A 26,028-nucleotide genomic window follows, 5' to 3' on the forward strand; every position below is an offset into this window, starting at 1 on the left:
CAGTAGAAATGAACATATTTGACCTAGATATAAAACTGGTCCTGATGGTGAAACTAATCAGTCTTTTGATTCATCACAATTGATCTATTTCAGAGCTGATCTGATTGGTCAAAAGAACAATAAGCGAAAAAAAAATCTGAAATTGGGGCTGCCTGTCTTCTCTAAACACAGCCTGGGTGGCAATCAGGACCTGCATTGCTCATGACCAAAGGCAAGTGCGCGTGACGGAAGAAGAGCGCGCGCGTGACGGAAGAAGAGCGCGCGCGTGACGGAAGAAGAGCGCGCGCGTGACGGAAGAAGAGCGCGCGTGACGGAAGAAGAGCACGTAAACCATGAGCACTAACCAAAGTCTTGCAGGTGTCTCCATGGTTGTGCGCCAGGTGATCAGACTTATTAACTGCAGTACCAGCATTCTTAACAAGTGGGGTAAACTACACTTTATTTTGGAGACGTCTCAATCTGAGCAGTTGAAGGACCAACACCAAGGACACATTGGCAGAGTAAGTTCAAATATCATTTTCTTTAACATTCTGGCTTGTAAAGGACCCCAGAGGTCCATTTTCCAGAATCAAATTCACCATCTGGTCCCCAAGCAAAGAGGTGCCATGAATCTTTCTTCTATATGTCAGATCCTTGCTCGTTCTACACAACATATTTCTAATCTGAATGTTCCATGTAGTGCCTCGCTCGTTCTACACAACATATTTCTATCTGAATGTTCCATGTAGTGCCTTGCTCGTTCTACACAACATATTTCTATGTGAATGTGCCTTGTAGTGCCTTGCTCGTTCTACACAACATATTTCTATGTGAATGTGCCTTGTAGTGCCTCGCTCGTTCTACACAACATATTTCTATTTGAATGTTCCTTGTAAGTGGAAATGTTCAAGAAAGGATCCAAAAAGGAATTAAATTAACCGGCATTCATTTGGGAACAAAAAGTTAACTACTGTAATTACAGAACACGCAGTGAGCAAAAGGGGTAGGTGAGGCATAATTCTGAGTCCCACCTATTAGAATGAACAGTCATTTGAACAGTAGGCTGTGATGAGCCTCATGTCACCTAGGTCCTTGATTTATCGTTGTAGGACTTTCCTCGAGTTCGACATTTTCCTGGACACCAAAAAAAAAAGTCATTAGTCTTGGACTAAATACTGTGGAAGATTTAAAATTCAGATTCTCCTTTGAACTTGTCATTGTCCAGGACAACGCTCATCAGTGTCCGGGAAACCGGCCCTAAAAGTTCACCCTGAGGAATAATACAGATGCGTCATTTGTATAATGTAAACTTTATTTATATCAAAACAACATAAATGACAAGAAAAAAGGGTCTGTTTACATTGACAACACGGTTTCATTACCAATAACATGTGGAGAGACATTTGGAGAGATTTCCATTGGCCTAACATAGGGGCACACAGCCCACTTAAAAGTCAAATGTTTCACTTAGTCGTACGTTGATGTCAATGGGAGACTACGTGAAAAATGTGCTAGGAATCACCTCCATAGACGTGATCCTGTGTGAGGAGCCAACGGCTGTCATCACAACTAATAACGAAGAACCTTCTGTTTTTAATTTGAACCTTTATTTAACTAGGCAAGTCAGTTAAGAACAAATTCTTATTTTCAATGATGGCCTAGGAACAGTGGGTTAACTGCCTGTTCAGGGGCAGAACGACAGATTTGTACCTTGTCAGCTCGGGGGTTTGAACTTGCAACATTCCGGTTACTAGTCTCTAACCACTAGGCTACCCTGCTGCCCTGTTACAGAACTACACAAACCGGCTAGCGATGGCCAACAGTTTGGAATAGTCTCCTTCCATTTTACGCAAGTGTGTCGGTAGTGGAACCTTAATTCTAGTTCCCGTAGGGTTACCGTTGTCTTCAATCAGGACAACGTTGTTGGAGTCAAAACGCGGGTTCATCCGCTCTCCGGGCATCTTGTGGCCAACGATAAGAGCTTTTTTCTTCCCTCCCTTGATGGCCAGCAGAACGCGGTCGCCCACCTTGCCCACTCCGTTCTTGGTGTACACGTGGATGACTCTAGGGGAACGGTGCCATGGGGTACTACCCAGTGGACTGTTGTCAACAACACGAACCCTGGTCATTTTCTGGATGGCTGCTGCGGCTGTTGACACACTACGAGAGAGAGAGATGTATAGATATAGAGAGAGATGTATAGAGAGAGAGAGAGATGTATAGAGAGAGAGAGAGATGTATAGAGAGAGAGAGAGATGTATAGAGAGAGAGAGAGATGTATAGAGAGAGAGAGAGATGTATAGAGAGAGAGATGTATAGAGAGAGAGAGAGATGTATAGAGAGAGAGAGAGATGTATAGAGAGAGAGAGAGAGATGTATAGAGAGAGAGAGAGAGATGTATAGAGAGAGAGAGAGAGATGTATAGAGAGAGAGAGATGTATAGAGAGAGAGATGTATAGAGAGAGAGAGAGATGTGTATAGAGAGAGAGAGATGTATAGAGAGAGAGAGATGTATAGAGAGAGAGAGAGATGTATAGAGAGAGAGAGAGATGTATAGAGAGAGAGAGAGATGTATAGAGAGAGAGAGAGATGTATAGAGAGAGAGATGTATAGAGAGAGAGAGAGATGTATAGAGAGAGAGAGATGTATAGAGAGAGAGAGATGAGAGAGAGATGTATAGAGAGAGAGAGAGATGTATAGAGAGAGAGAGATGTATAGAGAGAGAGATGATATAGAGAGATATAGAGAGAGATGTATAGAGAGAGAGAGAGAGATGTATAGAGAGAGAGAGAGATGTATAGATATAGAGAGAGATGTATAGATATAGAGAGAGATGTATAGAGAGAGAGAGAGAGATGTATAGAGAGAGAGAGAGAGATGTATAGAGAGAGAGAGAGAGATGTATAGAGAGAGAGAGAGAGAGATGTATAGAGAGAGAGAGAGAGAGATGTATAGAGAGAGAGAGAGATGTAGAGAGAGATGGAGAGAGAGATGTAGAGAGAGATGGAGAGAGAGATGTAGAGAGAGATGTATAGAGAGAGAGAGATGTAGAGAGAGAGAGAGAGAGAGAGAGATGTAGAGAGATGTAGAGAGAGAGAGAGAGAGATGTATAGAGAGAGAGAGAGAGATGTATAGAGAGAGAGAGAGATGTATAGAGAGAGAGAGAGATGTATAGAGAGAGAGAGATGTATAGAGAGAGAGAGAGATGTATAGAGAGAGAGAGAGATGTATAGAGAGAGAGAGAGATGTATAGAGAGAGAGAGAGAGAGATGTATAGAGAGAGAGAGAGATGTATAGAGAGAGAGAGATGTATAGAGAGAGAGAGAGATGTATAGAGAGAGAGAGAGAGATGTATAGAGAGAGAGAGAGATGTATAGAGAGAGAGAGAGATGTATAGATAGAGAGAGATGTATAGAGAGAGAGAGAGAGAGAGATGTATAGAGAGAGAGAGAGATGTATAGAGAGAGAGAGAGATGTATAGAGAGAGAGAGATGTATAGAGAGAGAGAGAGAGATGTATAGATATAGAGAGAGATGTATAGAGAGAGAGAGAGAGATGTATAGAGAGAGAGAGAGATGTATAGAGAGAGAGAGAGAGATGTATAGAGAGAGAGAGAGAGATGTATAGAGAGAGAGATGTATAGAGAGAGAGAGAGAGAGATGTATAGAGAGAGAGAGAGATGTATAGAGAGAGAGAGAGAGAGATGTATAGAGAGAGAGAGAGAGATGTATAGAGAGAGAGAGAGAGAGATGTATAGAGAGAGAGAGATGTAGAGATGATGGAGAGAGAGATGTAGAGAGAGATGTATAGAGAGAGAGAGAGATGTAGAGAGAGAGAGAGAGAGAGAGAGATGTAGAGAGAGATGTAGAGAGAGAGAGATGTAGATGTAGAGAGAGAGAGAGAGAGAGAGAGAGAGATGTATAGAGAGAGAGAGAGAGATGTATAGAGAGAGAGAGAGAGAGAGAGAGATGTATAGAGAGAGAGAGAGAGAGATGTATAGAGAGAGAGAGAGAGAGAGAGAGAGAGAGAGAGAGATGTATAGAGAGAGAGAGAGAGAGTATAGATATAGAGAGATGTATAGATATAGAGAAAGATGTATAGATAGAGAGAGATGTATAGAGAGAGAGAGAGATGTATAGAGAGAGAGAGAGAGATGTATAGATATAGAGAGAGATGTATAGATAGAGAGAGATGTATAGAGAGAGAGAAAGATGTATATAGATAGAGAGAAAGATGTATAGATAGAGAGATGTATAGAGAGAGAGAGAGATGTATAGAGAGAGAGAGATGTATAGAGAGAGAGAGAGAGAGAGAGATGTATAGAGAGAGAGAGAGATGTATAGAGAGAGAGAGATGTATAGAGAGAGAGAGATGTATAGAGAGAGAGAGATGTATAGAGAGAGATGTATAGAGAGAGAGAGAGATGTATAGAGAGAGAGAGAGATGTATAGAGAGAGAGAGAGATGTATAGAGAGAGAGAGATGTATAGAGAGAGAGAGAGATGTATAGAGAGAGAGAGATGTATAGAGAGAGAGAGATGTATAGAGAGAGAGAGATGTATAGAGAGAGAGAGATGTATAGAGAGAGAGAGATGTATAGAGAGAGAGAGAGATGTATAGAGAGAGAGAGAGATGTATAGAGAGAGAGATGTATAGAGAGAGAGAGAGATGTATAGAGAGAGAGAGAGATGTATAGAGAGAGAGAGAGATGTATAGAGAGAGAGAGAGATGTATAGAGAGAGAGAGATGTATAGAGAGAGAGAGATGTATAGAGAGAGAGAGATGTATAGAGAGAGAGAGATGTATAGAGAGAGAGAGATGTATAGATAGAGAGAGATGTATAGATAGAGAGAGATGTATAGATAGAGAGAGATGTATAGATAGAGAGAGATGTATAGATAGAGAGAGATGTATAGATAGAGAGAGATGTATAGATATTAGACCCAACCAAATCATGAGAAAACAAAAAGATAATTACTTTACACATTGGAAAGAATTAACAAAAAAACAGAGTAAACTAGAATGCTACTTGGCCCTAAACAGAGAGTACACAGCGGCAGAATACCTGACCACTGTGACTGACCCAAACTTAAGGAAATCTTTGTACAGACTCTGAGCATAGCCTTGCTATTGAGAAAGGCTGCCGTAGGCAGACATGGCTCTCAAGAGAAGACAGGCTATGTGCACACTGCCCACAAAATTAGGTGGAAACTGAGCTGCACTTCCTAACCTCCTGTCCAACGTATGACCATAGAGAGACATATTTTCCCCAGATTACACAGATCCACAAAGAATTCGAAAACAAATCCAATTTTGAAAAACTCCCATATCTTTTGGGTGAAATTCCACAGTGTTCCATCACAGCAGCAAGATTTGTGACCTGTTGCCACGAGAAAAGGGCAACCAGTGAAGAACAAACACCATTGTAAATACAACCCATATTTATGCTTATTTATTTTCCCTTGTGTTCTTTAAACATTTGTACCTTGTTACAACACTGTATATATATATATAAAATATGACATTTGTAATGTCTTTGTTTTGAAACCTCTGTATGTGTAATGTTTACTGTTAATTTTTATTGTTTATTTCACTTTTGTATATTATCTACCTCACTTGCTTTGGCAATGTTAACACATGTTTCCCATGCCAATAAAGCCCCTTGAATTGAAATTGAATTGAGAGATGTATAGATAGAGAGATGTATATATATATAGAGAGAGATGTATATATATAGAGAGAGAGATGTATATATATAGAGAGATAGATATGTATATATATATATATAGAGATGTATATATATATATATATATATATAGAGAGAGATGTATATATATATAGAGAGAGAGATAGAGATGTATATATATAGAGAGAGATAGAGAGATAGAGAGATGTATATATATATATGTATATATATATACATAGATGTATATATATATATATATATAGAGAGAGATGTATATATATATATATACAGATATATGTATATATATATATATAGAGAGAGATGTGTATATATATATATAGAGATATATAGAGAGAGAGATGTATATATATATAGAGAGAGAGATAGAGAGATGTATATATATAGAGAGAGATAGAGAGATGTATATATATAGAGAGAGATAGAGAGATGTATATATATATAGAGAGATAGAGAGATGTATATATATATAGAGAGAGAGAGATAGAGATGTATATATATAGAGAGAGAGAGAGATGTATATATATAGAGAGAGAGAGAGATGTATATATATAGAGAGAGATAGAGAGATGTATATATATAGAGAGAGATAGAGAGATGTATATATATATAGAGAGAGAGAGAGATGTATATATATAGAGAGAGATAGAGAGATGTATATATATAGAGAGAGAGAGAGATGTATATATATATAGAGAGATAGAGAGATGTATATATATAGAGAGAGATAGAGATATGTATATATAGAGAGAGAGAGAGAGATGTATATATATAGAGAGAGATAGAGAGATGTATATATATATAGAGAGAGAGATGTATATATATAGAGAGAGATAGAGAGATGTATATATATATATAGAGAGAGATGTATATATATAGAGAGATAGAGATAGAGAGATGTATATATATAGAGAGAGAGATGTATATATATAGAGAGATAGAGATAGAGAGATGTATATATATAGAGAGAGATAGAGAGATGTGTATATATATATATATATATAGAGAGAGAGATAGAGAGATGTATATATATAGAGAGAGATAGAGAGATGTATATATAGAGAGAGATAGAGAGATGTATATATAGAGAGAGAGAGAGAGATGTATATATATAGAGAGAGATAGAGAGATGTATATATAGAGAGAGATAGAGAGATGTATATATATAGAGAGAGATGTATATATATAGAGAGATGTATATATATAGAGAGAGAGAGATGTATATATAGAGAGAGATAGAGAGATGTATATATAGAGAGAGAGAGAGATGTATATATATAGAGAGAGATAGAGAGATGTATATATAGAGAGAGATAGAGAGATGTATATATAGAGAGAGATAGAGAGATGTATATATATAGAGAGAGAGATGTATATATATATAGAGAGAGATGTATATATATAGAGAGAGAGAGATGTATATATATATAGAGAGAGAGAGATGTATATATATATAGAGAGAGATAGAGATGTATATATATATAGAGAGATAGAGAGATGTATATATATATAGAGAGATAGAGATGTATATATATAGAGAGCTGATAGAGAGATGTATATATATATAGAGAGATAGAGAGATGTATATATATATAGAGAGAGAGAGATAGAGAGATGTATATATATATAGAGAGAGATAGAGAGATGTATATATAGAGAGAGAGAGATGTATATATAGAGAGAGATAGAGAGATGTATATATATAGAGATAGAGAGATGTATATATATAGAGAGAGATAGAGAGATGTATATATAGAGAGAGAGATGTATATATATAGAGAGAGATAGAGAGATGTATATATAGAGAGAGAGAGAGATGTGTATATATATAGAGAGAGATAGAGAGATGTATATATATAGAGAGAGATAGAGAGATGTATATATATAGAGAGAGATAGAGAGATGTATATATATATAGAGAGAGAGATGTATATATATATAGAGAGAGAGAGATGTATATATATAGAGAGAGAGAGATGTATATATATAGAGAGAGAGATGTATATATATAGAGAGAGAGAGATGTATATATATAGAGAGAGAGATGTATATATATAGAGAGAGATGTATATATATAGAGAGAGATAGAGAGATGTATATATATAGAGAGAGATAGAGAGATGTATATATAGAGAGAGAGAGAGATGTATATATATAGAGATAGAGAGATGTATATATATATAGAGAGAGAGAGATAGAGAGATGTATATATATATAGAGAGAGATAGAGAGATGTATATATAGAGAGAGAGAGATGTATATATATAGAGAGAGATAGAGAGATGTATATATATATATATATATATATATATATATAGAGAGAGAGAGATAGAGAGATGTATATATATAGAGAGAGATAGAGAGATGTATATATATATAGAGAGAGAGAGAGATGTATATATATAGAGAGAGAGAGATGTATATATATAGAGAGATAGATAGAGATGTATATATAGAGAGAGAGAGATGTATATATATATATAGAGAGAGATAGAGAGATGTATATATATAGAGAGAGATAGAGAGATGTATATATATAGAGAGAGAGAGATGTATATATATATAGAGAGAGATAGAGAGATGTATATATATATAGAGAGAGATAGAGAGATGTATATATATAGAGAGAGAGATATAGAGAGAGAGAGATGTATATATATAGAGAGAGAGAGATGTATATATATAGAGAGAGAGAGATGTATATATATAGAGAGAGATAGATAGAGATGTATATATATATAGAGAGAGAGAGATGTATATATATAGAGATAGAGAGATGTATATATATAGAGAGAGAGAGAGAGATGTATATATATATAGAGAGATAGAGAGATGTATATATATAGAGAGAGATTGAGAGATGTATATATAGAGAGAGAGAGATGTATATATATAGAGAGAGATAGAGAGATGTGTATATATATATAGATAGATATATATAGATGTATATATATAGAGAGATGTATATATATAGAGAGAGAGATAGAGATGTATATATATAGAGAGAGAGAGATGTATGTATATATAGAGAGAGATAGAGAGATGATGTATATATAGAGAGAGAGATAGAGATGTATATATATAGAGAGATAGAGAGATGTATATATATATAGAGAGCGAGAGAGATGTATATATATATAGAGATAGAGAGATGTATATATATATAGAGATGTATATATATATATAGATAGAGAGATGTATATATATATAGAGAGAGAGAGAGATGTATATATAGAGAGAGATAGAGAGATGTATATATAGAGAGAGAGATAGAGATGTATATATAGAGAGAGAGATAGAGAGATGTATATATAGAGAGAGAGATAGAGAGATGTATATATATAGAGAGATAGAGAGATGTATATATATAGAGAGAGAGAGATGTGTATATATATATAGAGAGATAGAGAGATGTATATATATAGAGATAGAGAGATGTATATATAAAGAGAGAGATAGAGATGTATATATATATATAGAGAGAGATGTATATATATATAGAGAGATAGAGAGATGTATATGTATATATATAGAGAGAGAGAGATGTATATATATATATATAGAGAGAGAGAGATGTATATATATATATAGAGAGAGAGAGAGAGATGTATATATATATAGAGAGATAGAGAGATGTATATATATAGAGAGATAGAGAGATGTATATATAGAGAGAGATAGAGAGATGTATATATAGAGAGAGATAGAGAGATGTATATATAGAGAGAGAGATAGAGAGATGTATATATAGAGAGAGATAGAGAGATGTATATATATATATAGAGAGATAGAGAGATGTATATATATATAGAGAGATAGAGAGATGTATATATATAGAACAGAGCAGATGTATCTAACTAAATGCTTGTGTTCCTAGATAGAGATGTATATATATATAGAGAGATAAATGATGTATATATATAGAGAGAGATAAATGAGATTGTATATATAAAGAGAGAGATAGAGATGTTGTGTTCCTATAACAGAGAGATGTATATATATATAGTGAGATAGAGAGATGTATATGTATATTATAGAGAGAGAGATGTATATCTAACTAAATATAGAGTTCTAGAGAGATGTATATATATAAATGCTAGAGAGAACAGAGAGTGTATATAATATATGAGAGATAGAGAGATGTAGTATGTATATATATAGAGTTCCCAGAGAGTGTATAGTATCTAACTAGAGAGATAGTTCCTAGAACATGTATATATAACTAGAGAGAGAGCTAACAGAGATGTATATATATAGAGAGAGAGAGATAGAGAGATGTATATATATATAGAACAGAGCAGTAGTATCTATAAATATTGTATTCCTAGAAGAGAGATGTATATATATAGAGAGAGAGAGAGATGTATATATATATAGAGAGAGAGATAGAGATGTATATATATATATAGTATCTAATAAAGAGAGAGATAGAGATGTATATATATATATAGAGAGAGAGAACATGTATATAACTATATATAGAGAGAAGAGATGTATATATATATATATAGAGTTCCTAGATAACAGAGATGTATATATATAGAGATTCCTAGCTCCAACAGAGATGTATATATATATATAGAGAGTGAGTAGATCTAATAAATATTGTATAGAGAACAGTGATGTATATATATATATAGAGAGAGATAGAGAGATGTATATATATATAGAGATAGTGAGAGTGTATATAACTATATATAGAGATAGAGAGATGTATATATATATAGAGAGATAGAGAGATGTATATATATATAGAGATAGAGAGAGATGTATATATATAGAGATAGAGAGAGATGTATATATATAGAGATAGAGAGAGATGTATATATATAGAGATAGAGAGAGATGTATATATATATAGAGAGAGATAGAAGAGTGTATATATAACTAAATAGAGAGTGTTCCTATAGAGAGATGTATGTATATCTAACTAAAGATAGTGTTCCCAGCTCCAACAGTGTGTATATATATAAATATAGAGTTCCTAGATAGAGAGATCTAACTAAATATATAGAGATAGAGAGATGTATATCTAACTAAATATTGTGAGAGAGATAGAGAGATGTATATAAATATATATTCCCAGAACAGATAGAGAGTATGTATATATATATATATTCCTAGAACAGAGAGAGTATCTAGAGATGTATGTATTATAACAGTAGAGAGATGTATATATACTAAGAGAGAGATAGAGAGATGTATATATATATAGAGAATGATGTATAACATGCATAGAGATAGAAATGATGTATTCCTAGCTATAACAGTAGAGATCTAACTAAATGTATATTCCTATAGAGAGATGTATGTATAAATATAGAGATAGAGTAGATGTATGTATATAGAGATAGAGAGATGTATCTAACTAAATATAGATAGAGAGATAGAGAGTGCAGTATATATATATATAGAGAGAGAGAGATGTATATATATATAAAGAGAGATAGAGATGTATATATATATAGAGAGAGATAGCTCCAACAGTTGTATATCTAACTAAATGAGAGATAGAGAGATGTATATATATATATAGAGAGATAGAAGATGTATATATATATATAGAGAGATAGACTAAATGATGTATTCCTATATACAGTAGAGAGATAGAGATGTATATATAGAGAGAGATAGAGAGATGTATATATATATATAGAGAGATAGAGAGATGTATATATATAGAGAGATAGAGAGATGTATATATATATATATATAGAGAGAGATGATATCATAAGAATATACTCCGTGTGGCCAAGACGACAAGTCATTCAAAATCAGATGTTATTGGTCACATACACACGTTTATCAGATGTTAATGGTCACATACACATGGTTAGTGCAGAAATATCTAACTAAATTCTTGTGTTCCCAGCTCCAACAGTGCAGTAGTATCTAACTAAATGCTTGTGTTCCTAGCTCCAACAGTGCAGTAATATCTAACTAAATGCTTGTGTTCCTAGCTCCAACAGTGCAGTAGTATCTAACTAAATGCTTGTGTTCCTAGCTCCAACAGTGCAGTAGTATCTAACTAAATGCTTGTGTTCCTAGCTCCAACAGTGCAGTAGTATCTAACTAAATGCTTGTGTTCCTAGCTCCAACAGTGCAGTAATATCTAACTAAATGCTTGTGTTCCTAGCTCCAACAGTGCAGTAGTATCTAACTAAATGCTTGTGTTCCCAGCTCCAACAGTGCAGTAATATCTAACTAAATGCTTGTGTTCCTAGCTCCAACAGTGCAGTAGTATCTAACTAAATGCTTGTGTTCCCAGCTCCAACAGTGCAGTAGTATCTAACTAAATGCTTGTGTTCCTAGCTCCAACAGTGCAGTAGTATCTAACTAAATGCTTGTGTTCCCAGCTCCAACAGTGCAGTAGTATCTAACTAAATGCTTGGTTCCTAGCTCCAACAGTGCAGTAGTATCTAACTAAACGCTTGGTTCCTAGCTCCAACAGTGCAGTAGTATCTAACTAAACGCTTGGTTCCTAGCTCCAACAGTGCAGTAGTATCTAACTAAATGCTTGTGTTCCTAGCTCCAACAGTGCAGTAGTATCTAACTAAACGCTTGGTTCCTAGCTCCAACAGTGCAGTAGTATCTAACTAAATGCTTGTGTTCCTAGCTCCAACAGTGCAGTAATATCTAACTAAATGCTTGTGTTTCTAGCTCCAACAGTGTGGTAATATCTAACTAAATGCTTGTGTTCCTAGCTCCAACAGTGCAGTAATATCTAACTAAATGCTTGTGTTCCTAGCTCCAACAGTGCAGTAGTATCTAACTAAACGCTTGGTTCCTAGCTCCAACAGTGCAGTAGTATCTAACTAAATGCTTGTGTTCCCAGCTCCAACAGTGCAGTAGTATCTAACTAAATGCTTGTGTTCCTAGCTCCAACAGTGTGGTAGTATCTAACTAAATGCTTGTGTTCCTAGCTCCAACAGTGTGGTAGTATCTAACTAAATGCTTGTGTTCCTAGCTCCAACAGTGCAGTAGTATCTAACTAAATGCTTGTGTTCCTAGCTCCAACAGTAGTATCTAACTAAATGCTTGTGTTCCCAGCTCCAACAGTGCAGTAGTATCTAACTAAATGCTTGTGTTCCTAGCTCCAACAGTGTGGTAGTATCTAACTAAATGCTTGTGTTCCTAGCTCCAACAGTGCAGTAGTATCTAACTAAATGCTTGTGTTCCTAGCTCCAACAGTGCAGTAGTATCTAACTAAATGCTTGTGTTCCTAGCTCCAACAGTGTGGTAGTATCTAACTAAACGCTTGGTTCCTAGCTCCAACAGTGCAGTAGTATCTAACTAAATGCTTATGTTCCTAGCTCCAACAGTGTGGTAGTATCTAACTAAACGCTTGGTTCCTAGCTCCAACAGTGTGGTAGTATCTAACTAAACGCTTGGTTCCTAGCTCCAACAGTGCAGTAGTATCTAACTAAACGCTTGGTTCCTAGCTCCAACAGTGCAGTAGTATCTAACTAAATGCTTGTGTTCCTAGCTCCAACAGTGCAGTAGTATCTAACTAAATGCTTGTGTTCCTAGCTCCAACAGTGCAGTAGTATCTAACTAAATGCTTGTGTTCCTAGCTCCAACAGTGCAGTAGTATCTAACTAAATGCTTGTGTTCCCAGCTCCAACAGTGCAGTAGTATCTAACTAAATGCTTGTGTTCCTAGCTCCAACAGTGTGGTAGTATCTAACTAAATGCTTGTGTTCCTAGCTCCAACAGTGCAGTAGTATCTAACTAAATGCTTGTGTTCCCAGCTCCAACAGTGCAGTAGTATCTAACTAAATGCTTGTGTTCCTAGCTCCAACAGTGTGGTAGTATCTAACTAAACGCTTGGTTCCTAGCTCCAACAGTGCAGTAGTATCTAACTAAACGCTTGGTTCCTAGCTCCAACAGTGCAGTAGTATCTAACTAAACGCTTGGTTCCTAGCTCCAACAGTGTGGTAGTATCTAACAATACACGCAATTAACAACTTAAATAATGGAATAAATAAATATAAATATTAGGACTAGCAACAGAGTCCAGAGTCTAAATATATGTGTATGTATAGACTATAAATGGACAGTACATGGTAGAATATGTATGTAGCACTGTATATCTGAAGAATAGGATGTAGAGCAATAGTTGAACAGGATGAGCCTTGACTAGAATACAGTATATACATATGAAGTGGACAACAGTAGTTATATAGGATGAACCATGACTAGAATACAGTATATACATATGAAGTGGACAACAGTAGTTATATAGGATGAACCATGACTAGAATACAGTATATACATATGAAGTGGACAACAGTAGTTATATAGGATGAACCATGACTAGAATACAGTATATACATATGAAGTGGACAACAGTAGTTATATAGGATGAACCATGACTAGAATACAGTATATACATATGAAGTGGACATATGAAGTGAACAGCAGTAGTTATATAGGATGAACCATGACTAGAATACAGTATATACATATGAAGTGGACAACAGTAGTTATATAGGATGAACCATGACTAGAATACAGTATATACATATGAAGTGGACAACAGGATGAACCATGACTAGAATACAGTATATACATATGAAGTGGACAACAGTAGTTATATAGGATGAACCATGACTAGAATACAGTATATACATATGAAGTGGACAACAGGATGAACCATGACTAGAATACAGTATATACATATGAAGTGAACAGCAGTAGTTATATAGGATGAACCTAGACTAGAATACAGTATATACATATGAAGTGGACAGCAGTAGTTATATAGGATGAACTAGAATACAGTATATACATATGAAGTGGACAGCAGTAGTTATATAGGATGAACCTAGACTAGAATACAGTATATACATATGAAGTGGACAACAGTAGTTATATAGGATGAACCATGACTAGAATACAGTATATACATATGAAGTGGACAGCAGTAGTTATATAGGATGAACCTAGACTAGAATACAGTATATACATATGAAGTGGACAACAGTAGTTATATAGGATGAACCATGACTAGAATACAGTATATACATATGAAGTGGACAACAGTAGTTATATAGGATGAACCATGACTAGAATACAGTATATACATATGAGGTGGGTAAAACAGTAAGTAAACATTATTAAAGTGACTAGTGCTCTGTTATTCAAGTGACCAGTTGGATTATACAGAGAATAAGGTGCCATTTTGTTTTCTGTGTGACCAATATCATGTTTTGTTCTGTTATTCAAGTGGCCCAGCGTTCCGTTATTCAAGTGGCCAGCGCTCCTTCTTAAAAGGGACCAGCGCTCCTTCTTAAAAGGGACCAGCGCTCCTTCTTAAAAGGGACCAGCGCTCCTTCTTAAAAGGGACCAGCGCTCCTTCTTAAAAGGGGACCAGCGCTCCTTCTTAAAAGGGACCAGCGCTCCTTCTTAAAAGGGACCAGCGCTCCTTCTTAAAAGGGACCAGCGCTCCTTCTTAAAAGGGACCAGCGCTCCTTCTTAAAAGGGACCAGCGCTCCTTCTTAAAAGGGACCAGCGCTCCTTCTTAAAAGGGACCAGCGCTCCTTCTTAAAAGGGACCAGCGTTCCTTCTTAAAAGGGACCAGCGTTCCTTCTTAAAAGGGACCAGCGTTCCTTCTTAAAAGGGACCAGCGTTCCTTCTTAAAAGGGACCAGCGTTCCTTCTTAAAAGGGACCAGCGTTCCTTCTTAAAAGGGACCAGCGCTCCTTCTTAAAAGGACCAGCGCTCCTTCTTAAAAGGGACCAGCGCTCCTTCTTAAAAGGGACCAGCGTTCCTTCTTAAAAGGGACCAGCGTTCCTTCTTAAAAGGGACCAGCGCTCCTTCTTAAAAGGGACCAGCGCTCCTTCTTAAAAGGGACCAGCGCTCCTTCTTAAAAGGGACCAGCGCTCCTTCTTAAAAGGGACCAGTGTTCCATTACTATGTACACAGGGCAGCAGCCTCTAAGGTGCAGGGTAGAGTAACCGGGTGGTAGCTGTCTCGTGACAGTGACTAAAGTTCAGGGCAGGGTACTGGGCAGAGGGCCGGCTAGAACCATGCTAGGAATCACTCCGTAATTCAAATACAATAAGAACGATTGTGCACGTCATGTAACCTTGTGTTCAGAGAAAAATGTTTGGCCTTTCATAACAGACAACTCGACATCAGGCCACTAGCCGATACATAGCTACAGATTGGTTGGATCACATGATCTGGTGTACAAAGATGTTTGGTATCCATGACTGGGTGTTACTGGACAGGGGGAAACCTAGTCAGTTGTCCAACTGAATGTATTCAACTGAAATGTGTCTCCTGGATTTAACCCAACCCCTCTGAATCGGTGAGGGGGGCTGCCTTAATCGGAAAGGTACTTTTCAACCAACCTGATCGATACCGTCGTCGTTCCTATTAGGCCAATCACGGAGCTTATAAAATGTCCGTGTCTAGTTGCAGGTGGATCGTTTGAATTTTCAGAAAAACGCTCATTACTAAAATGGTTACATTTTTGCTCCGTGGAGTAATGCAACAACGTGCACGCCGACATCGTGTCTATTTTAAATCTTCCCTCATTGACCGAGACAGGAAGTGATTTCTGACTGTATAGGTATTGAAATACAGGCCTCAGCAAGTCACGGTATTAAGACTAAATAGGATGTGCTCTTAGGCCTACAGCCCCATGGTGGTTATACCAGGCTACTACACTAAGTCTACTACTGATAATGACATGGTGGTTATACCAGGCTACTACACTAAGTCTACTAATGATAATGACATGGTGGTTCTACCAGGCTACTACACTAAGTCTACTACTGATAATGACATGGTGGTTCTACCAGGCTACTACACTAAGTCTACTAATGATAATGACATGGTGGTTCTACCAGGCTACTACACTAAGTCTACTAATGATAATGACATGGTGGTTCTACCAGGCTACTACACTAAGTCTACTAATGATAATGACATGGTGGTTCTACCAGGCTACTACACTAAGTCTAATGATAATGACATGGTGGTTCTACCAGGCTACTACACTAAGTCTACTAATGATAATGACATGGTGGTTCTACCAGGCTACTACACTAAGTCTACTAATGATAATGACATGGTGGTTCTACCAGGCTACTACACTAAGTCTACTAATGATAATGACATGGTGGTTCTACCAGGCTACTACACTAAGTCTACTAATGATAATGACATGGTGGTTCTACCAGGCTACTACACTAAGTCTAATGATAATGACATGGTGGTTCTACCAGGCTACTACATTAAGTCTACTAATGATAATGACATGGTGGTTCTATTTTTCACCAGTAGAACATTTACCATTCATTCCTATGATTTCTAATCTACAAGGTTTGTTATGGTCATTTATTTGAATGCATATTCCAGTCTTCCTGTTCTCATTGAGGGGAGTGAAAACAATTGTTTGCAGAGTGCACAACCTATGCTATACTTGTGAGAAACAAGTTTTGGTTGATTTAATTCCATTTACGAGTTCTGTCAATTTAGTCATTGTCTTTTGTTTGGAGCGCCTCTGTCAATGTTGTGTAAGGAAGCACACGTATAGAAGTAGTTCTATTGGCTCCCTGGCCAGCGGGCAAATGTACACGTATAAAATGTGCCCATTTGTAGATCTGATAGTATTTCTGATTGGCTAAATGCACCACCACTAATGAACTGTGGAGCTTCTCAGAGTAACGTTGTTTTCTTCACCTCAAGTCTGTTTTTACATCCATTGAGAATGACAATAGTTCCTCAATGTATTTGAAAAAAAATCTTTCCAGCTCTCTCCCTTTCGATAACCACTCAGCGTGAAAGGGGACAATGTCATGCTCTGCTGATCCAGTGGAAACGTCATAAAATAGGCTTCTTATCAGCGCTCGACTTGGACCGAAATAGGTTCCGGTACTCACTGTTTATATTTAGGTGCAGGAGATCCACAATACTTTTGAGCTAATATTGTATAAGAGGAACAGGATCTCAGGCAGTAGAATGTGAGGTGCCAGTACTCAGCTCCGGTGAGCGCCTGCCCAAGTCAAGCACTGCTTCTTTTCCCTTACATAAGTTTGCTAGCACAAGCTTTGGGCCAGACCCAAGTTAATAGTTGATACAATGTTTCAAGTTCGTTGCAGACAGGCCATGTGTAGCCAATGTGATTTATAGGATTTTTTAAATTTTAAATCCTGATATATATTCTACCAGCAGGCTGCAATGTTTTTATTTGATGGCTTTATGTAGACTGTTTACAATAGAAGTTACTTGTTAGGTTTGAATCATTTTCATAGAATTTTGATTAACCACATGACAATGATTTTGGCATATGAAGACATCATAAAGTAAATGAAACGGTTTCATAACAGCCACGGAGATCGGTAGAAATTGTAAGATAAATTGCCATTCCACATGAGGAAGGTTACCGACTCCTCATGTTGCCGATTACCAGGAACTTCAGGAGAGTATAATGGCAGAATCTGCGAAAAGCCAGCAGGAGTGGGAAGAGAATAGTTGGGTCTGGATCTCTGGCGCCCTCTTGAGGCATCAAACAATAAGCTTAAAGCATCAGACAAGTGCAGTGCAAAAAGTTGATTTTATTAAAACACATAGGGTATTTCTATACATGTAAAAAATTTAGCAATCGAATGGTTGAAAGAACAGACGACTTTCGGTCTACCAAGATTTTTTTTAGTTGGGGACAGCCCTAAATGTAATGGAACTGAGTCACGATCAAGGGCTACGCCAAACAGAATCTGGCCTTGCAGGACGTAGGTGGGACAAATCTCCTTTAAGCCCAGGAAGCAGCCATTTACCAGCTTTCAAGCTTAATAATGATAAAATAAGTTTGTTAATTTACTCCCGCCACGGCCGGTATGTACTTCAAATAAAAAGGTCTAAATTAACGGAGGGGGGGAAAAAAAATATCATTTTCGAAACCTCCAATTTATTGAGCTGGTGTAGACTTCTGACCTGTGCATGGCATTAGGTTAGTGCTATCGGGGATCCTTGGGAGGTGAGTGATCAGAGGTGCAGAATAGGCATTTGTACAGTTGCTTGTAAATCTTTATTTAGACCCTTTTTTAGATGTGATACCGTCCATGACGACAGTAAATGACAGTAGTTGCTAATGGAAATATTTGTTGAGTAATGAACATATTTTTACTATTAAAGCTGCAATGTGTAACCTTTTTGGGTGACCCACCAAACTCACGTAGAAATTTGAGTTATAGATCAGTCATTAGCATTGAAAGCAAGTCAAGGAAGCGGTAGATCTGTTCTATGTGTGTTATTTCTGTGCTTTTAGGCCGTCATTGTAAATGTGAATTTACATAATTGACTTGCCTAAAGATTAAATGAAATAAAAATTACCGTTCATGAGTTTTGCTTTTTTAACTTGTACTATTTGGTGTACAATCTGTGTAGGTAGCAAATACAGTACAGTGTAAGACAGGGAAAGCATATAACGTTACACAATGTAGGCAGATTACTTCTATATCAAAACAAATTGTCACCTGAAAGCCTTGTGATGCATCAGTGATGACAGTTGTGCGAGGAACCCACTGCATGATCTTGAAATAAGAGCCATGCTTGGACCTTGTGAGAAGAGAAGAGGTTAGCTAGCTATACATGCATCGTTTTGCAAATGGTCAGCTAGCTAACAATCTAGCAACTGAACCGACAAGCACGGGTTATTAAAGCAAGTTTCAAATTAAATCTACTAATTTCGCTACGTCTAAGCTTTACTACATCGTATATTCGTGTATGTAGCTACATGTTTCTGACTTTTGCTAGATAAAATAGAATAATTGCAGCTACCTTACAAGCTAGCTAGTTAGCAACTTTTCACGAGTGCTCCATACCAATGTCAAATACGTCATCAAACAGCGACCCAACCGATTACCAAACGCTTAGGACCAAATGCGCACCGGAATTTCTTTTGTATTTTGTATCTTCTGATAAGAGCTTTTTGTAGGTTCATAGTCGATATTTTATGGATGATAGTCGATACCCATTTTAGTTGATTACTCAATTAAAAAAGGGCCATGAGGAAATATATTCTAATGTGTCATTAAAACGCACTGGGTGACGAATCTGTTCTATTTGTTCTATGTCTATGATTTTGGTACGCCCTGTTCATTTCAATGGGTTTACGCACCTCATCCGATCCAACTCTTCTGCCTTGGTTAGCTGCTGCTGTGCTTGTAACTGGCTAGCGTTAGCTACTAAGCTCCTGCTTATCGTGTTTTTTTTTTGTGTGTGACGATTTTGGAGGGACTATATTGTATTTTCTACCTGGGAATCATACAAGACCTCGGATATAATACGAAGATTTTGTCCATTTGGATCGCGGAGTTCGCTGGTCTTGACTGCGTATCAAACAGCAGGTAAATTCATCGCTTATGCAGCGGTGTAAATCACAGCCATTCACAGCGTTAGTTACGCAAAAATTGTGAGCTGGGTAGCTACCTAAAAACTATATCGGGAAACTGTCATAAAACGTTTTTTTGTTGTTGTTGATAGAAATCTAGCAAGCTACCGTCTAGCTGACCTTAAATCCGTGAAATAGCACGGCAACGTTAGGTTAACGAGCGAGGTAACCGGATAACGTATCCAGCCTTGCCCTGCTATTTATCTAAAATATCGTAAGGATCTGACAGACAGAAATGGGTGAGACGTGTTTTATGTTGACTAAGGTTACCCAGTGAGAGAGCAAACAGAGAAGAGACAGCTCAGGATTATTGCAATGTACATTAAAATCAGCGTGTCTCTTTAGTTGTAGCCATCGATGGCCAAGAAAGACAGCTACAGTAACGTTATAACCTACATCAAAGAGGGTTTGGACGATGGCTCATCCACAGATTAGTGATGATAATAGGTAGCTAAACACGGCCTAATCCTTACAATGAACAATGTTCACACCCTGGTTTCTTCTTGTGCTGCTACCGTTATCGTCACTCGGCGTGTATTTTATTATTACTTTTCATTATTAACTACTTGTTTTAGTTCTCTATTTCTACATTTTCTTTATCTCTGCATTGTTGGGAAAGGGCCCGTATAAGTAAGCGTTTCTACACCTGTTGTTAACGAAGCACGAGAATGATAAGATGTTATTTGATCATGCGTTTTATTCGTCATTGCATAGGCCCAACCTGCAGTTTCTATGACAGGTTCGCCAGGGTCCCCGTAATGACAAGAGAGGGGAAAGCCGTACCCAGGCTGTCACTCATGCTATGGGAATGCTCTCTCAGGCCAAGGACGGAGAGAATAGCTGAGTAGGCTACTATAATTTAGTACTATTTACGAGTGAAACCAATAACAGATGTAGCTTAGGAACTGTAGCTCTGGTCCAGGGCATTAGTTGCGGCTTTTTAATGCTAAAGCATTCCTTCACTAACACCTAGGACCAGAGCTACTGAAGCCAATGCTCCTTTGAACGTCCAGTGACAACGAGAATTTCCCCCGATTCAGAGGCTGAATATGAGACGGGCCTTGGGGTTTGGTTTGCCTGGCTACCCAAACTCCTTCATACGGCACGTCCACGGACATTTAGTTCATTATCCGCAATGACTCTGGATCTGAGTACCTCCCCGGACCATTTCTAGAATCCCCGAAACCGGTGTGTTGGGCCAGAGACAGAACATGCGCGGGTAAAAGCGACGTTTTGAAAATGTACCATTGCCTTTGATACTCTGCATGGTTAGAGATAATCCACTCTCCGATGACATTGTTTTGTCCAACACCCCTAAATTTGACTTCACCACAAACGACTTCAGTGTAGCGAATAGAGCGCACTGCTCTGGTGCTCCAGGTCCTTTCCAACCGCTCTGCTAAAAAACACTCCTTACTCAAAGAGTATAAATGTCGCTCCATTTATTAAAATCACATTTTAACCAACACAATCTATTTTTGTGACTACCTGGACTTGGTTTTGAAGTATTTTTGGTTTTGAAATATTGAAACGAAAGTATTTTCATAAACAAGATGAAGAGGTGACTGTAAGAAACGCTCATCATTTTCAAATAAACTACACGTCATATTAAACAGCACATAAACACTCTGAATAGGTCAGGAGCCAGACAGGCAGACTAAGAAGGAACAAAAATGAATTATTTAGGATATATTATTTCAAGGCTGTAGCCTACAAGCATTTCCCTACACCCACAATAACATCTGCTAAACATGTGTATGTGACAAATACAATTAGATTTGATTTACAAATAAATAAATAGTGAACCATTTCAGGCTGGCAGGGACATTAAGCGCTCAGCTTGTAAACATTTAGTTGTATTAAATCATTCTAGTTGATAAGTTGCACATATAGGCTGTGACTTACTTAGAATGAAATACAAATTTAAATGGAAAAAATGCCTTTATTAGCCTCCCATCTATAAGGCCTTTTTAATTCATTTTTTTTTAGAAACATGAGTTTGGCCAGAATCTGTGGCTTCAGGCTCGTGCGATGGTACCTGGAGAGCAGGCCAGCAGCAGAGATGACCCTTTCAGCGCCTGCAGAGCCACTGGGGTTGCTAAACACCCTTTGGGCCACTCTGGGATGTGTAGTAAAACAAAAACAGTTTTCTGTAGGCAGGTCTAAAGGATTTTTAGGTCAAATAACTATCAAAATGGAGGTAATATGCCTTGCCTATTGGGCCCAAATCAATGACGGCCTATTGTGTATACAGATAATAGAATGAAAATGAACGGAACTTATAAGAGATCCGACTTTTTTTTTTTTTTTTTAAATACTGCCGCCGTGACACATACTTAGCTAGCACACTTTCTGTTAGCATGTATCATGTATCATGTAGTATGTAGCATGTAGTATGTAGCATGTAGTGTGTAGCATGTAGCATGTAGTATGTAGTATGTGCACCGTCATGCTCCCAGATGTCTTTTCAACTTCCACAGTGATTCTTTAGTTGTGGACATTACATCACCACACTCCCTCTCTTGCTCTTGGTTCCTCCTCATCTTTTGTAAGTCACCTTGACTTTGCACCTGTGTGCTTTTTTTTTATCAGTTTCCTTATGAAAATATTTAGAGAACTCTGTGACCGTAGCTAAAGCAAGGGGCTATAGCAGCACACGAGTAGGCTACAGATGCATTGTGGGCCAGGGCATGCCCTGAGCTTGTGAGGTTGAGCGCGTTTGGAGTGGGAGAGAAGGCCGACGCTCCCAACTTTTGGCGAAACTCCCTCGTTCCACTCCTTTCCCCCGCTCTGCTCCGCGCACACACTCTGCTACCATGGAGACGGATAGAAGCTGTTTATCTCCATCACTAGCTGGCTACAGCCCAGGACTTTAGAGACTGCTGCCTCATGTACATAGAGTCATTGAACACTGGTCACTAAACAATGTTTACATACTGGTTTACCCACTTCATATGTATATACTGTATTCTAGTTCATCCTATATGACTACTGCAGTCCACTTCATATGTATATACTGTATTCTAGTTCATCCTATATAACTACTGTTGTCCACTTCATATGTATATACTGTATTCTAGTCATGGTTCATCCTATATAACTACTGCTGTCCACCTCATATGTATATACTGTATTCTAGTTCATCCTATATAACTACTGTTGTCCACTTCATATATATATACTGTATTCTAGTCCTGGTTCATCCTATATAACTACTGTTGTCCACTTCATATGTATATACTGTATTCTAGTCGTGGTTCATCCTATATAACTACTGCTGTCCACTTCATATGTATATACTGTATTCTAGTCATGGTTCATCCTATATAACTACTGTTGTCCACTTCATATGTATATACTGTATTCTAGTCATGGTTCATCCTATATAACTACTGCTGTCCACTTCATATGTATATACTGTATTCTAGTTCATCCTATATAACTACTGTTGTTCACTTCATATGTATATACTGTATTCTAGTCATGGTTCATCCTATATAACTACTGTTGTCCACTTCATATGTATATACTGTATTCTAGTCATGGTTCATCCTGTTGTCCACTTCATATGTATATACTGTATTCTAGTCCTGGTTCATCCTATATAACTACTGTTGTCCACTTCATATGTATATACTGTATTCTAGTCCTGGTTCATCCTATATAACTACTGTTGTCCACTTCATATGTATATACTGTATTCTAGTCATGGTTCATCCTGTATAACTACTGCTGTCCACTTCATATGTATATACTGTATTCTAGTTCATCCTATATAACTACTGTTGTCCACTTCATATATATATACTGTATTCTAGTCCTGGTTCATCCTATATAACTACTGCTGTCCACTTCATATGTATATACTGTATTCTAGTTCATCCTATATAACTACTGTTGTCCACTTCATATGTATATACTGTATTCTAGTTCATCCTATATAACTACTGTTGTCCACTTCATATGTATATACTGTATTCTAGTTCATCCTATATAACTACTGCTGTCCACTTCATATGTATATACTGTATTCTAGTCATGGTTCATCCTATATAACTACTGCTGTCCACTTCATATGTATATACTGTATTCTAGTCATGGTTCATCCTATATAACTACTGCTGTCCACTTCATATGTATATACTGTATTCTAGTCATGGTTCATCCTATATAACTACTGTTGTCCACTTCATATGTATATACTGTATTCTAGTCATGGTTCATCCTATATAACTACTGTTGTCCACCTCATATGTATATACTGTATTCTAGTCATGGTTCATCCTATATAACTACTGCTGTTCACTTCATATGTATATACTGTATTCTAGTCCTGGTTCATCCTGTATAACTACTGTTGTCCACTTCATATGTATATACTGTATTCTAGTTCATCCTATATAACTACTGTTGTCCACTTCATATGTATATACTGTATTCTAGTCATGGTTCATCCTATATAACTACTGTTGTCCACTTCATATGTATATACTGTATTCTAGTTCATCCTATATAACTACTGTTGTCCACTTCATATGTATATACTGTATTCTAGTCATGGTTCATCCTATATAACTACTGTTGTCCACCTCATATATATATACTGTATTCTAGTCATGGTTCATCCTATATAACTACTGCTGTTCACTTCATATGTATATACTGTATTCTAGTCATGGTTCATCCTATATAACTACTGTTGTCCACTTCATATGTATATACTGTATTCTAGTCCTGGTTCATCCTGTATAACTACTGTTGTCCACTTCATATGTATATACTGTATTCTAGTTCATCCTATATAACTACTGTTGTCCACTTCATATGTATATACTGTATTCTAGTCCTGGTTCATCCTATATAACTACTGTTGTCCACTTCATATGTATATACTGTATTCTAGTCATGGTTCATCCTATATAACTACTGTTGTCCACTTCATATGTATATACTGTATTCTAGTTCATCCTATATAACTACTGTTGTCCACTTCATATGTATATACTGTATTCTAGTCCTGGTTCATCCTATATAACTACTGTTGTCCACTTCATATGTATATACTGTATTCTAGTCATGGTTCATCCTATATAACTACTGTTGTCCACTTCATATGTATATACTGTATTCTAGTCATGGTTCATCCTATATAACTACTGTTGTCCACTTCATATGTATATACTGTATTCTAGTCATGGTTCATCCTATATAACTACTGTTGTCCACTTCATATGTATATACTGTATTCTAGTCATGGTTCATCCTGTATAACTACTGTTGTCCACTTCATATGTATATACTGTATTCTAGTTCATCCTATATAACTACTGCTGTTCACTTCATATGTATATACTGTATTCTAGTCCTGGTTCATCCTATATAACTACTGTTGTCCACACCTTTTCTATCCATATACTGTCAATACTATTGATGCACACCATTTTATATAGATCTATATTTATTAGTTATTCTGCATTCGATAGATGAAAACGGACTGAACCAGTGAGTGACAAGGGCCTATATGAACGTTCCAATAAGAAACGTTTGTTTTATTTTATCAAAACATTTTGATACACCGTGTGCCATCATGACTCTCTCACAACGGTCAAAACAAAACTGTTCCATTGCAAGTATTCTACTAGCCAGGCAGGCAACTAGGGAAAGTAGACTGTCAATTGATGAGGACTTGGCCTATCGGAAATGGCTGCGGCTATTGACAATGTTAATCTATTGACAGTCTCTGTGTACACAAGGACAGAGTAAAATCCTCTGCATGTTGAAGTAGTGCACAGTTCGACTAGGCTGCCTGTGGTTGTTTGGCATGCATAATGACCTGTAGATCAATGACTGGCAGGGTTTTCATTGGCTGGCAATTGACAGCTTTTTGGCCAATTAAAAAAAATATATAATAATTGAAAGGCCAATAAATTAAACTGTTGCCGGG

At 36.9% G+C, this 26,028-nt stretch overlaps 2 protein-coding genes across 3 annotated transcripts in view; one reads left to right on the forward strand and one right to left on the reverse strand.

Annotated features, from left to right (window-relative positions):
• Nucleotides 1–1,270: 1,270 nt before the first annotated feature.
• On the reverse strand, nt 1,271–19,568 carry mrpl14 (mitochondrial ribosomal protein L14). 2 transcript variants are annotated; one of them, XM_065007809.1, is made up of 3 exons: nt 19,472–19,568; nt 19,168–19,249; nt 1,271–2,139 (listed from the first exon to the last, which is right to left on the reverse strand). In XM_065007809.1, the coding sequence occupies exons 2-3, from the start codon at nt 19,239–19,241 to the stop codon at nt 1,773–1,775; spliced, it is 441 nt and encodes a 146-aa protein (XP_064863881.1). In that variant the 5' UTR covers nt 19,242–19,249; nt 19,472–19,568; the 3' UTR covers nt 1,271–1,772. The 2 variants fall into 2 exon arrangements, with proteins under 2 accessions (XP_064863881.1, XP_064863882.1); XM_065007810.1 differs by having other exon boundaries at nt 19,477–19,517.
• A 244-nt stretch (nt 19,569–19,812) lies between these two features.
• The window catches only part of LOC115127151 (CSC1-like protein 2), a 116,859-nt gene continuing 110,643 nt past the window's right edge, over nt 19,813–26,028 (forward strand). The window contains exon 1 of the mRNA XM_065008452.1: nt 19,813–20,040. The gene's annotated coding sequence lies outside the window, so the exon portion shown is untranslated. The remainder of the gene's footprint in view (nt 20,041–26,028) is intronic.

Source organism: Oncorhynchus nerka, linkage group LG23 (genome assembly GCF_034236695.1).
Source record: "Oncorhynchus nerka isolate Pitt River linkage group LG23, Oner_Uvic_2.0, whole genome shotgun sequence".
NCBI lineage: Eukaryota > Metazoa > Chordata > Actinopteri > Salmoniformes > Salmonidae > Oncorhynchus > Oncorhynchus nerka.